This window comes from Rhea pennata, chromosome 9 (genome assembly GCF_028389875.1).
Source record: "Rhea pennata isolate bPtePen1 chromosome 9, bPtePen1.pri, whole genome shotgun sequence".
Taxonomy (NCBI): domain Eukaryota; kingdom Metazoa; phylum Chordata; class Aves; order Rheiformes; family Rheidae; genus Rhea; species Rhea pennata.
In genome coordinates, this window is record NC_084671.1 from 1,799,472 (window position 1) to 1,813,205 (window position 13,734).

Sequence of the window (13,734 nt, forward strand, 5' to 3'; positions counted from 1 at the left end):
CAATATTAAAATAATAAGTTCTTTATCTATATTTTGAAATATTCTTAAGAAGGAACCAACAAATGTTATATAATGCCCTGTTGGAAGGTGTTCAGTTACTAGTGAGTGCTACATAAGCAATAAACCATAGGACAAAAAGTAATTGTTAAAGATGCACACTTATAATATTCATTATTGTACAAAATATTTTCAAGGTTTTTAGATCACTTTGTCTAGTGAAAAGAAACGGCTGAATTTCTGAAGATATTCACAGCTAGCCTTATTTACAGCTATACTCACACTGATTGAGCCATTTGTACTTCTGGCACAAACTTCAATTTCCTTGTCTTGTCCACTGTCCTCTAACTGTTATACAAGCATATATTCACATGTCCTTTTCTTTCTAGTGTTTATGCAAGTGTTGGCAGCTGATGCTATAAAAAGCAGGCCAATTTGACTGCCATAACCTAAACGTTTGAGGCTTTACTAGAAAATTATTTGAACACATAGGCTAGAGGGTAAACTTGCTAATTGCTTTTTTTTTTTTTTTTTTTTTTTTTTTTTTTTTTTTTTTTTTTTTTTTTTTTAAGGGTAAAGTAATAGAACCACTGAAAGACTTCCACAAAGATGAAGTACGAGTGCTAGGGAGAGAACTTGGTCTTCCTGAAGAGCTGGTTTCAAGACATCCCTTCCCAGGTATGGGAGGGCAGTGTATGCTATTTAGTGAGAGATTATAGATGACATTAATACTGTTATTAACCATGCACATTTATTTAACCTTCAAAATACATGTATTTTGGATCATAAAAACCTTGTGTGTAAAACATGGAGCAAAATCAGTAGTTTTGCTTAAGCATTTTTTTTTCCAGGAAAAGAGACTGGAGAACAGCTGTATTACTTAGTGATTAAAAGAAAAGTTTTATAATTGAATTTTCTTCTACTTGTATTTCTTTAGTTGTATAAGCCAAAACAAGATTTTAACAGTGAAGTGCAGCTAAATATTGTCTCAGCAGTTAAATGTATTTTACTTCAAATACTAGCCTGTCATTCTATGGGGGCATTTGCTGGTTTCAGAATAATTGCATGGAAAATAACAGCAAGAATTCTTGACCAGAAAACAGCAAGTTATATAATACAACAAAGTCCAAATCCTTTTAAGAAGGACATGTTTTTCTGTAGATGTTTTAAAAAATTGACCTGCAGGGTGTGCAGTAGTCACTGGCAGAATGCATAGGCTAGTCTATTAATGCACAAGCATCACATAAAACGAAACAAACTGGTGTCTTGAGACATTTCCAGCAAGTTGCATGTAATTCTGTCTTAAGTAGCTAAAAAGTTAAACAGCCTTCAGGGGTCTTTGAAAACAGTGAAGATTTGATGATATAACTTTCATCTACATTGCCTAGTAAAGGCAAGAAGGATGGCAGGATTTCATTATTGCTAACTGCTGCTTTAAACAACCAGCCAACTTAAGATATAGATAATTAAATCTACTGATCAGAAATACTGCTTCAGAATAATTTGCTTGTATCTTTTTGTCTTGTGAAGTGCTAAGGGAATTTAAATATAGATATAACGGCAAAACAAACCATATTTAGTGATGAACGTGGAGTTCCAGATGCTGTTACTTTTTGTTTGTTTGTTTGTTTGTTTGTTTTAATGAATGTCTGCTTTCATGTTATATAATATAATGCTTTCTTAACTTGACATTGCAGGTCCTGGTCTGGCAATCAGAGTGATATGTGCTGAAGAACCTTATGTGTGCAAAGACTTCCCTGAAACAAACAACATTTTGAAAATAGTTGCAGACTTTTCTGCAAGTGTTAAAAAGGTAATAACATTATTAGATTCTAATAAGCATGAAAGTAGTATGAATGTTCTGTATTGGTCTGCAATGAGGTTTAAACTGCTAAATGTTTAAAATTATTTGTGTGGTCTTTAAGGAGTAATGAATTCCAGTACAGTTCACTTGAAGCCATTCTACACAATACAGTAGAATTTTTGGAGCCATATTCAGTTGTGAGTGTTGGCTGACTTATAGGAAATGGAAGTTTTGTACAGATGAGGTTTTATGGAGATACTCAAATCAGGTAGTATCAACAAAAGATTGTTGCTTCCTGAAATAATTGTAACTTTCTAGGATTGCATGTGCTAGCAATCACTGAGTGCCTAGATGAAAGAGCAAAAGTGAGAATTCCTTCCTTGCTAAGTGTCCTAAACAAAAATCTGGAGTACTTGATCACTAGTGTTTAACTCCTAGCTGTTACGACCATCATGATTACCTTGAGCTCACTTAGGCTTAGCTGAAGGGGGCTGAAAAATCCTTAGCAGAGACCTGCTGGGTCAGAAGTTCAAAACAACTTTCAAAACTTTTCAAAGAAACACTGAAGTGTATGGTGTTCCTGATCATCATCAGGCTATGAAAGGGAGTATTTGCAGAAGTTTCCTTTAAAGCATATTAAATTGTAGTGTATCGCAGCAGGATATTGATTTATTCTGTATCTGAAACAGTGTTAAGATACGGCTGTGTGAAAGAGAATGAACATAGAAGAGCCTCACCTCTTACCTTGGAGAGCTTCAGCTTCAAATACTTGCAGCCTAACCAAATAAAAACTGATTTTACTCAAATTTAGTTGTTTACTAAAAGGTATTTTATAAATAGTTTAAAGGTGTAAATGTGGTCTAAATTTAAGCAACCAGCAGTTTAAGTGATGGCTTTTTTGTTTGTTTTTTGTTTTTATTTTTTGGGTTTTTTTTTTTGCATTTTATAAGTTTTGTTTCAGTGGTTGGGGGGCTTTATTTTAATTAAAAGTTATTTTTCTGCATCGTTTTACAGCCACATACTTTGTTGCAAAGGGTCAAAGCATGTACAACTGAAGAAGACCAGGAGAAACTGATGCAGATTACAAGCCTACATTCACTGAATGCCTTCTTATTACCAATCAAAACTGTGGGAGTGCAGGTAAACGGATTAATACTAGGGATGTTAAATTTATTCCTAGCAGTTTGGCAGGCTGTAATTAAACATAGAATCAGTACTGTAAGAGTGAAAATAAGGGGCTTGCCTTGAGAAAATGAACTTCAAAAGACTGTGCTAACCATGTTACTTTAATTTGTCACTTCGGGTAGTGCAAAAGTCTCGAGGCATCTGAAAGCAAACTTGAGTAAATGTAGGTATCATGCCAGGTATCATGTTTGAGGACATCAGGTCACCTGAAATAATACACGCTGAAGAATGCTGGTCACTTCTATCACAGGCAGTTTCTTCAAAACTTTGATCTGGTAGGCCTTTGCTGTAATCTCCTTGGCCCTTTCAAGAATGAAGAATCTGAGTCTAAGTCAGTCAGAAAAGCTACTTTCTACACGTGAATCATACCTGTTGCCTTTTCCTGTACTTTGTACTATATCCTTATCCTTGAGAGGAAAGGAACCAGAGAAATAGAAATAATTCAGGATATGGGAACATTTGAATCTTCACAGTGGCATATTGTTTTTTTTTTCCTTTTAGTCCTTTTCTAATGCTATGGGAATTTCTGTGGGTTGTCCTTTGAATTTCATATTTTTCATTTGTATTCACTAAACATTGAGCTGGCATTTTCATGGTGCTACATATGATAACTTAATGATCCCTTGAGTAGTCAAGAAGACACTTCGTCACTTACCCTCTTCAGATTATTTATTGATAATTTGAGGGCAGGATTGAGCTCTATCCTCTGGAAACCTTATGCATATCCATTCTGAAAGCTTTCTTATTCTTTTATACACTTTTGTTAGCTCAAGGGAGGTCTTACTTCTGATTCTGTTTTCTGTTGTGATTTTTTTTTTTTCCTTCTTCGGTTGATATTGCTAAGTATACAGACTTCAACAGATTAGTGTCTATTAAATATTGACACAAAGTATGGTGTCTGTAGCTTACAGCTTACAAGATGAACAAGAAAGTATTGTAAATTATTTTGGCAGCAAATTTCAAGTTAAACTTTTTTTTTCCTAGGGCGACTGTCGTTCATATAGCTATGTTTGTGGGATCTCTAGTAAAGATGCTCCACACTGGGAGTCTCTTATGTTTCTTGCCAGACTCATACCACGCATGTGCCACAATATAAACAGGTAAGTATTCTCTGTTCAGTATTGAATATCTTTATTTCTAATGATCTATTTGATGTATGGAATGTAATACTTGTGCATTCTAGGCTTCTTGTATTTAATCCACGGTATAACTTTTTTGTATTTTGGACAGATGTATTATAAAGAGGTTACAAACACACAACACACCAACATTTAGATTTATTTCTGGAGTTGCTAACTTGAAAAATAATTGGATGGCCTATCTCCTCATTTTGATCAGATAAAAGCCAGTGCAACTTAAGCAGAGTGTTACTTGTCAGGTTGTATAAACCTATTACTGAACTGTAATGTCATGCAGTGTGGAGAGTTTTTGTGTGTGTCCAAAAAAAAGATTACAGGGAACTGTTAGCTCTAATGGCACAAAGAAAAGTTCCAAATCGAGGCAGTGCAACCTTAACTAAGCTCTCTTGTGAATAGAGTGCATCTTCTGGTTATCTGGTTGCATAATTTTTCCAGCAGCTGAAGTTTCTTTGAGATGAAAACAAGGTTTTATACTGCTGAAAGTTAGTTTAGAGGTTGAGAGAGTTGCTGGAAGCTGTGGGAATTTGGATGCCATTCTGGAGAATGGATATCCTCCTTGCCTGACTGTGAACTTTCTAAGACAAAACTGTTTGTAATTCTTTAAAGCGAAGTTACTTCTACAGCATAAGCGACACCTATTGAAACAGGTAGTGTTCTTAATGTGAAATCTTATATTGCAAGATATTCCTTTAAGGACCATAGAATCAGTAAGGTTGGCAGGGACCTCTGGAAATCATCTAGTCCAACCTCCCTGCTCAGCAGGGTCACCTAGAGCATGGTAGACAGGGTTGCATCCAGGCGGGCCTTGAAGATCTCCAGAGAAAGAGACTCCACAACCTCTCTGGGCAACCTGGTCCAGTGCTCTGTCACTCGCACAGGGAAGAAATTCCCCATCACGGTCAGGCGGAGCTTCCTGTGCTTCAATTTCTGCCCACTGCCTCTTGTCCTGTCTCACGGGACAACTGAAAAGAGTTTGGCCCCGTCCCCTTGACACCCTCCCTTCAGGTACTTGTACACACTGATCAGACCCCACCTCAGTCTGCTCTTCCCCAGGCTGAAGAGGCCCAGCTCTCGCAGCCGTTCCTCGTAGGGCAGATGCTCCAGCCCTCTGATCATCTTTGTAGCCCTACACTGGACTCTCTCCAGCAGCTCCATGTCTCTCTGATACTGGGGAGCCCAGAACTGGACATAGGACTCGAGAGGAGGCCTCCCCAGGGCTGAGGAGAGGGGCAGGATCACCTCCCTCCACCTGCTGGCAACACTCTTCCCAGTGCACCCCAGGAGACCATTGGCCTTCTTGGCCACAAGGGCACATTGCTGGGTCATGCTCAACCTGTCATCCACCAGCACTCCCAGGTCCTTCTCTGCAGAGCTGCTCTCCAGAAGGTCAGTCCCCAGACTGTACTGGTGCCTGGGGTTATTTTTCCCTAGGTGCAGGACTCTGCACTTGCCCTTGTTGAACCTCAGGAGGTTCCTCTCTGCCCAGCTCTCCAGCCTGGCCAGGTCTCTCTGAATGGCAGCACAGCCCTCAGGTGTTTCAGCCACTCCTCCCAGCTTGGCATCATCAGCAAACTGTGTAAAATGGAACAAGAGGCCTGCAATCAGAGTTGCTTGCGCAATTTTGAAAGTATGTGTTTAATTTACAGCATTGCTGTATTCTTTAACCTATTTGTAGATTTAATACTACTATCCTGTTTATATCACCTCTCTAGGAGTTTGACAGTACTGGGATATGTTTTTCAGATTTTTCATTGATATTTATAGGGATATTGAAGGGAGTTTAGGAAGCTGGCAGTTTGAGTTGTGCAGTGAAATAGTTGATCTTCTTCCGAACTATGCCTGCAGACTTTATATTACAAACAAAAATCTGGAATATAAAGCTTGCGTATTTTCCTGCTTTGTATTTTAGACAAGTATTATTGGTTTGTATTTACAGACTTTTAAGTAACTCGTATGAATTTGTCATATTAAATAAAAGTCTTTTTGTGAGGCTAGTCGGACCATATTATACTTTGCTCTTTTTACTGCAACATATAAAACACAGTGAAGGAGATTAAAAAGATAAAGCTCATGTGACTAATTTGAATTTGGAAGTTTAGTATGGATGTTATAAATGTATAAATCAGTGTTAATGGCCTGTGATGAAAGTACAGCTATTTCTAAATAAGGAGGAGTATTTTGTTTAGTGATATTTTTTTGGTATCTCCACAGGAGAGGAGATAGAAATTGTAAGCATTTATTAAGTAGTTTTCTTAAAATAATCTTAACTTTAACTGACATCAAAGTAAAATTTTTAAAAAACACCCTCTGTGATACGACTGAGTTGTCATTTCTGTTTTTTAAAGGATTATTCTTTTGAATAAGTAACGTTGAGGCTATTGCTAGTCTCTAGGAAACCAAGATAAATTAATACATTTGACTTTCAAAGCTGATACAAGCATGTTATGTTTACAGAATATATGCATTAAATTATATAAAGTTCTAGTTATTGAATAAGTAGCAAAATCCAATATTACGTTTTTTGGGTTTTTGTTTTTTTTTTCCCCTGGTTCCATTATCTTCATTGCAGCACTGAAGATACAGTCTTTAGGCAATCTGCTTTACTACACATACATAAAATATGTTTTTCTACTATCTGGTTTGTTTTCCAGAGTTGTGTATGTGTTCGGTCCACCAGTCAAAGAACCTCCTACAGATGTCACACCCACTTTCCTAACAACAGGAGTCCTCAGCACTTTACGACAAGCTGATTTTGAGGCTCACAATATTCTCAGGGAGTCTGGTAGGTATTTAGCCTTATCCCATAGACTAGATTCATGTTCCAAGATTCCTGCAAGCCTAACTGGATATAGTTTATAGTAGTCAAATCAGAATCTGTAACGTGGCTCTTGGATATCTCCAGAAATTTATTACTTCAGTGAGATGACAGGCAAGAGCCTTTTTCTTAAAGTTCCTGAGTCTGATAGCTGAAAGACAGGAGTTGCTAGACTTTCTGCTAGCAGAATTGATTTTAGGTTTTAAGTTTGTAGTTCTTCACAAAGTAACTGAAAATAACATCTTTCTCACAACAGGATAAAGCCTCTTCATAATTAACTAAAAGCTTCTCCTGTAGTACCTTCCACTTTTAGATAACACCTTCGTCTGGTAGGGATTAAGGTTTACTTATGACCCTTTGCGCAGCTCTGAGGTAAGATGTAGCACTGCAGTGCAAGAGTGAACCAGAATTAATGTTAGCCAGCTGAAAGTCAGCAAAATTATTTTTCTTCCATGATGCTGTGAGTCATCAGTATGTACTTGAAGTTAATAAATTATATATAGAAATTTGATGCACTTTCAAAGGGTGTGTTGGAGGGTGTAAAGAAACCCATATACAAAGTTTCTAATGGTGATAATGCTCATTATCTGTGACCAAAGTGCTTTCATATTTTTGAATTTAAAGTGAAAGCTGTATTTGTAAACTGAACCCCTTCGAGCTAGCACACAGTAATATTTTAATCCCTTGACATCCAGGGAATACTCAATTCTGTGTGATAAATTACAAAGAGTGAGTCTGGGAATATAGTAGTTATGAGGTGCAGGTTTTTTTACTTAATCACATTTGAAGGTGGGATGTGCATGGAAATGGTTCATCAGATTTGCTTATATTTTGTATAAATAAAGTTATGAAGTATAGATCTGAAAATTTCTGAGAAACTTCTCTCTGAAAATTACAAATTCTGTTTGCAAGGCTGTATTACCATAGTTTGTAGAAAAATAGCCTCAGAATGCTTAGGATAACACTGTCATTGTTAAATTTTAGGTTTTGATCTTGCTGAGTTTTGGTGACACTTACCGTTTGATTGAATGATTCATTCCCCAAAATAAGCCTTGAGTTATCATTTAATGAAGTGACTCCCTGTACTCTTACTGTTCACCTTGCACCAAAAGCTTGGGCTAGAGGAAGCGGAGGGATGAGACTAGTCAGTGGTAGAGTGGTTCTGCAGTTTGCCATACCTGAGTCTCAAACTTCTAAATAATTTAAACAGTGAAATTTGAGGTTCTGTGTATTGGTTTTCAGAAGGACATATTAGGAAAAAAAGCCACATGAGACCACTTGAGATAATGGTCTGGAGTTGCCGAAACAACGCCCAGCAATTCAGATGTCGAATTCAGATTAAATATGTCAAAGAGACCGAGATACTTTCTCTGGAAGTAACAGTGAGAATAATTAACAGTTAAATTGCCCTACCAAGAGATTCATTGTCATCTTGATTTCTCTTATGAAGACTAGAAGTGTCTCAAAGATGTGTGTTCATGTGATTGACTATTTTTGATATGAGGATAGATGAAATCCGGTGATTGTATTGTGTGGGAAGGAAAGTAGATCTTAAATTGCAATCAGTGAATTACAGGAATTGAGATTATCTGGTTTTGTTCTGCATGCCCATAAATGATGATGATGATTGCAAGTGGCAATTTGAGTGGTTTAACTGCATAGGCCAGGAATCACATAACAAGTATAGGTGAGAAACTCCATAAATCTTTGTCATGTTTATGTTTAAAACCAAAAATACTTGCATTGCTGCTTTTCTGAAGGTTATGCCGGAAAAATTAGCCAGATGCCAATAATTCTGACACCGTTACATTTTGATCGAGACCCCCTACAGAAGCAACCTTCATGTCAAAGATCTGTGGTTATTCGAACTTTTATTACTAGCGATTTCATGACTGGTATTGCAGCAACTCCTGGTAATGAGGTTCCAGAAGAGGTAATAAGAATTTTTGTATTTGTTCTTTCTAACATAATCTGTCATTGTGGAAGGCGTGTTACGGTTTTATTCCCTCTTTGGTTCTTGCTTACTTGTGTCTTGAATTTGATCTTACAATGAAAAAGAGACAAAAATTACAGTATTGGTTAGAAGGAACATACTGTTTTTTGGGGAAAATATGTAATAAAATGAGAAGCTGGCAGTGTTTTCTGATGGGTATGACAATCTTGAGGGGAGAAAAAAAAATTCTTTCCCGTAGAGTTAATCTGAAATACCACTGATTAAGACAAAGCAAAACAAACACCCCAAACCACAAACATTTCTGAGGTTTTAAAGCTATTTATTTGCATAGGTAATTGGATGTCCTGACTTTCAGAATTGCTGCTGATACCCACTTTTGACTTTACTGGAACTTGCTGCTCCTTAACATCTCAAAGCCTGCTATTTTCAGTTAAAGTGCCTAGAAGGACTTGAGAGTTCAAGTTTAGGCATCTTTTCTCGAAACTCGCACAATTCTGAGTACTTTAGATCTATTGAAATGCAGTAGGTGAACACAACAGAATTGGCTCTATTTTTCTACATACTTGAAGATCGTATCGACGTTGTTTTGTAGTTGTGTGTAACTGTCAAGCCTTCTACTTTAAAGCAGCCTTTAAAGAAGAGATGGTTTAAGGTTATGTTACCATGTAAACTATTCCATTATATAAAATAAGGATTCATTTACTCTGGAAGCTTGCACAAAACCCATTCAAGAGGTAAAATATTAATTTTAAGAGTAGACAATACTGTGATAATAGAATAGAGGCTGTGGAAAACCTGTATTAAGGGGAAAAATAGTCATACTTCATTTAAAAAAATCATTAAAAAATGTTTTTCCTAATGGAGAACAGTGTATTGTCTAACCTGACACACTGTTTTATAGTGTAAGTATGTGTGGAACCTGCAGTTCCACAACTACGAGTTGTGAAATTTTCAAGGAAGCTGAACTTACTATTATTAATGATCAAGAAAGTACTGTGTAATTCCCAATCTCGTCTAGAAGTACTCCTGCTAAAATTAGTTGAAGTGAACTCTGGAGAACTGTCAATGGAAAGTCCTTGCCTTGGACGTTTTTCTTTCTGTGATTTACTTTTCTTAACCTTTAGAGCTCCTTTTTTCATTTTAACAGTTCACTATTTCACTTGGGCTATTTTTTTGTGTTTGACTGTGGGTTAACTGGAGATGATGGCCTGAGAAATATCTGTGAAAATGATTGATAATAAAGCATGCCAGCGCTATTATTCCTGCTGAACTTCTATAAAAAAGTTTTGAAGCTGAAGAGCTGCTGCCTTGAGAGAAATGTATTTTATTATCAGTGCCAAAAATCAGCAAGTCTCAAATATAACTTAAGAGATCATGAAGCTAGATGTTTTAAAATGTTTTTATTCATTAATTGGTAGCTATGTGCTAATAACTATAGGCTTTTTGTCTGCCACATGAAAACAATATTAGTATGAATAAGTGTATATATTTATTCTTTTCTAGGATAACTTTCATGAAGTCTGTGTTTTTTTTTTTTTGCACAATAGGTTGTGCTAAAAATGGTGGCAGAGATCAAGAAGATTCCTGGCATTTCTCGGGTGATGTATGACTTGACATCAAAACCACCAGGAACTACTGAGTGGGAGTAATTAACTTTTTTTCTATTGAAGTACTGTGTGCAGTTTAAATCATATCAGAAACCATTCCCAGTGTTGACATGCAGTACTGTGAAAAGAGTGACTGGAGCTGCTACATCACATCTGATTCCTCTCCTGGAGCATAAATCTGCAGTTAAGAGCTGTGTTGGGGATAACTAAGTGGGGCTGAGGATTTGTACGGGTAAATAATCATGGCAGCATTGCCTGTGCGCAGACAGATTCCTATTGCTTTTGCCTTTGTCTTACTGATTCTTCCTGTTTTCATGTGTTTTATTGTTAACTGTCATTTCAATGTCTCTTTGTTTTTGTACACCATGTAAAAGAGACAGTTTATTTACTTCTACCAAAATCATTGTTACAGCCTAAAAATGTATAATGAATACTTTATGTGACCAACTGCTTTTGGACAGATTTCTTATAAATAAATATTTTGCCAAATGGAGTGGTGGGTACTGTTGAGTTGTGGAACTAATGTGTATCTATTGTGTACTGTTAAGCCTGTTCTATTATTATTTGATGTGTTAGCCCATGGCAATGACACTGAGTTTCCAACAGAGCAATGTAGAGTGTTATGAAATGACCTTCTGCCTTCTTTCTGTACTCACTCCCTCTTGCATCACTTGATAGGTGTTTGTTGGTAACAAACGTGTATACACTTACTGATCTTCAGTATACACTTACTGCATGTATACGTAGGTCAAGTTGCAGACGATGAAATGTCCGTGTGTGCTTTTGAGGATTCTGATGGAAGAGTTAAAATGGGAGTGATATTGGAAAAGCAGTTTATTTTCTGCACATGGCTTTTACAGGAACACCTTTTCTGTGTATTATACTTAGCTTTTAAACGTTATAGTCATTTAGTGTGGAATCATGATATCAGAGCGGACTTAACCCATCAACATGGATTCCTTCAGCCCTTTCTATTTCGCTGTTTGGTTAAGTGAGCAATAATTTAAGAGGTGAGATGTGGTTACTTTGGACACTTGTTCTTTTCCTGATATCTTCAGGCAAAGGCCAGCTATTTCCATGCACCTAAGAATGTTGAGAATGTCCTACAGTTGCAGTCTTTCAAAGTATAATTTCTGTAACATTTTAGATTTGGACCTGAGCAGCTTGCTGGGTACATACAGGCTACCTGTGGCTGTTATAACCTTAGTTATATACCCAGGTTTATTGTTTTAGCCACTTTCTGAACAGCTGCATTTCATTCAGCTGCCAAATTGTTTCATGGGAGTGAGATGCTTGTTTTTAACTGTTCAATAACATGGTGTGTTTAATGGCTGTAGCTACCTATATTTCCACTTAAATAGATTTGTGAACTGGAATAATGGTTGGAAATGTTTATATTCTTTTGATTGCACACTTTTTTATTGTTTTTACATTTACTATTTACACTTATATTACAGAAATTTAGTTTCATTTCTGTTTATAGGATATGGCTAACTTGTTTAAATTTATATCTTTGCTTATGTCACTAGGAAGTTGTCTTTCGTTTGGGGAAGGAGATGGCATATTGTAGCCCTCTGCTGCTTTTTTGAAAATACTCTTGACAGCATAGATGTACAGGAGGGCAGCGGACAAGTGGCTGGAGCACGTAATGTGGAATTAGGAAAAAAAATGCCTTCTGGTCTTAGCTCTGCTCCTAGCAGATACAGTATCTTGGGTAGATTAACTTTAATCTATGTGTATCTCACTTGTCTCATTTATGAAATGAGGGTAGTAATTCTAACACATCCATTATAGCCTCTTTGAGCTCTTTGGGTGAGCTCTTTGCTACGTAAGTGAAGTATTATTTATATAAATGTTATTTTATTACTGGACTGTGATCTATTAGAAGCTGTCAGTCAAAAACCCTACAAACTGTTGTTTGCTGGGGCAGAATCTATTACAGCATGGATTCTATTGAAAACAGATTTGTTTTCAAATGTATTTTAGTTCAAAAGAAAGCTCCCTAAGTAAATTATGGCTTTATGATACTTTTTTTTTTCCATCAGAAAAAGCTGAGGATAGTGTTTTTTTGTTTTTTCTTTTTCTTTTTTCCTGACTGTGTTGATATCTTGTATGTAAATGGTGCAACCACAAGGAATAAATCTTCTTGGTGTGATGCAGAAAAACTGCAGCTTTTTAATATTGTAGCAGTTACTGCTTATTGTAAATAGGCTTGCTATTGCTGCCGCTGCCATCAGTTTGTCTGGTACCTTGAGGATGAGTAGGCAAAGTGGAAGGAGGAATTACTTTTTTTTTTTTTTTTTTTTGGTAAAGAATTTGGGGCACCTCTTAAACCCAAAACTTTAACTCTAATGAGACACTCTTAGCTGGCCTCTGTGTGAGTGAGTATGCAGTATATAGTCTCATGGTTCGGACTGGCAAGAAAGCTCGCGTAACGTCACGCCCGTAGCGTTTGGGGCCCGTGCTAACGTTACCTCTTGACTGCAAGCTGAAGAGGCACCTGGACGGGGAGGGCTAATATTTGCTGTGTGTTGTGTACTTGGAAGTCCTACTTTGAGTTGTGTCTTAACTACAGGTATAATGTATACCTGTATGTAGTGTGTATGCTGAAGTTTGACATACGCTTTTAACATCTTTAATCATGTTGGTTGCTTTCATGTTTTTAGTGAAATGGAGCTTGATAACAAGACCTGTGCTTTTTAGGAATGTACGCCTTGGTTTTGTTCCTTTTAAGTCAGAAAGGTAAATATTGAAACATCTAGTCATAAACGATTGCACTATAAACAAAATATGTCTTACGGAAATAAAATTGGTGGTCTTTAAATATCTTTCCCCCGATTTAGCAGCTGTGCCAGGCATGCTAGACGTGTTCGGTTATCCTTAGGAAGGTCGGCGTCGCCCCAGCAGTCCTCGGGCGGTTTTTGTGGGATCCGTGTGTGTAGAACAGCGGGAAGCGGAGAGCGGATTAAGACTGTTCGCATTTCTTCAAAAGCATATTTAGCACATAGTTTACAAACTAATAACTGTAGCTGCCCTGTACAATTGTTCACCTCAAGTCTTCAGTAAAACATGTCAGCGGTTAGAGGAATTTGTATCGGGGGTATTCCCCGTCATTCTCAATTTTTAACATTTTTCTGCTTGTGAAATGATAAAGTACTGTGAGCCTTAATTTTTATCCACAAATAAAAATATTATGTTTGAACGCTTGTGTGATTTTTATTTTTCAGGGTTTC

At 36.9% G+C, this 13,734-nt stretch overlaps 1 protein-coding gene across 2 annotated transcripts in view; it reads left to right on the forward strand.

Annotated features, from left to right (window-relative positions):
* The window catches only part of GMPS (guanine monophosphate synthase), a 34,674-nt gene extending 20,971 nt beyond the window's left edge, over positions 1-13,703 (forward strand). For both annotated transcript variants that reach the window (XM_062582990.1, XM_062582991.1), the window contains 7 exons: positions 570-675; positions 1,695-1,810; positions 2,816-2,941; positions 3,971-4,086; positions 6,777-6,907; positions 8,701-8,873; positions 10,442-13,703. In XM_062582990.1, coding sequence (XP_062438974.1) covers positions 570-675; positions 1,695-1,810; positions 2,816-2,941; positions 3,971-4,086; positions 6,777-6,907; positions 8,701-8,873; positions 10,442-10,543 — 870 coding nt within the window. In that variant the 3' untranslated portion in view covers positions 10,544-13,703. The remainder of the gene's footprint in view (positions 1-569; positions 676-1,694; positions 1,811-2,815; positions 2,942-3,970; positions 4,087-6,776; positions 6,908-8,700; positions 8,874-10,441) is intronic.
* The last annotated feature ends 31 nt before the right edge of the window (positions 13,704-13,734 follow it).